Source organism: Etheostoma spectabile, chromosome 14, assembly GCF_008692095.1.
Source record: "Etheostoma spectabile isolate EspeVRDwgs_2016 chromosome 14, UIUC_Espe_1.0, whole genome shotgun sequence".
Lineage (NCBI taxonomy): Eukaryota > Metazoa > Chordata > Actinopteri > Perciformes > Percidae > Etheostoma > Etheostoma spectabile.
Window position 1 is genome coordinate 4967044 of NC_045746.1, and position 495 is coordinate 4967538.

General features: G+C 37.8%; 1 protein-coding gene across 1 annotated transcript in view; it reads left to right on the forward strand.

Moving 5' to 3' along the window:
• LOC116702192 (uncharacterized serine-rich protein C215.13) overlaps nucleotides 1-495 on the forward strand; it is a 5193-nt gene that overhangs the window by 2331 nt on the left and 2367 nt on the right. Inside the window, exon 3 of the mRNA XM_032536351.1 lies at nucleotides 319-495. This exon is cut by the window's right edge and continues 198 nt beyond it. Within this exon, the coding sequence (XP_032392242.1) occupies nucleotides 319-495 (177 nt within the window). The remainder of the gene's footprint in view (nucleotides 1-318) is intronic.

Consider the following 495-nt stretch of genomic DNA (forward strand, 5'->3'; position numbering starts at 1 on the left):
TACTGTGTGATATTACATTACATTGAAATGTTAGGATGAAACACACAAGGTACAGTGTATTCATTAGAGGTGTTGCTCTGTGTGTTTTGGAGTTTTGGAGAGAGCCAGGTTAGCAGTTTGTTGTCATTATAACAATGAGTTTGAAATTGTAAAACTCAGTTAAGATAAGATATCTCTTATCTCACTCAATGTTGCCAGGCTAACATGCATTTTTAACAACTTGCAACAAAACAAATCTGTTGACTATTTGTTTTTGGGAAGGGGTGCGAGTGTACAACTGGACTCAACAATTAATCTTTCATATTCTGTTGTTTACAGGTCACCTCAGTAATTCAGAGAAAATGGCAGAAAAAGAACGACTGCTTGACCGAAGGACGAGGCTGGTTTTGTACAAACACAGACAAGAATTTAAGGTGGAGAGGGAAGTGAGGAAGCAACGACTGAAGATAAAGGGGAAGGAAGAAAAGGTTTTGAAGATGGAGAATATCTCAGAGT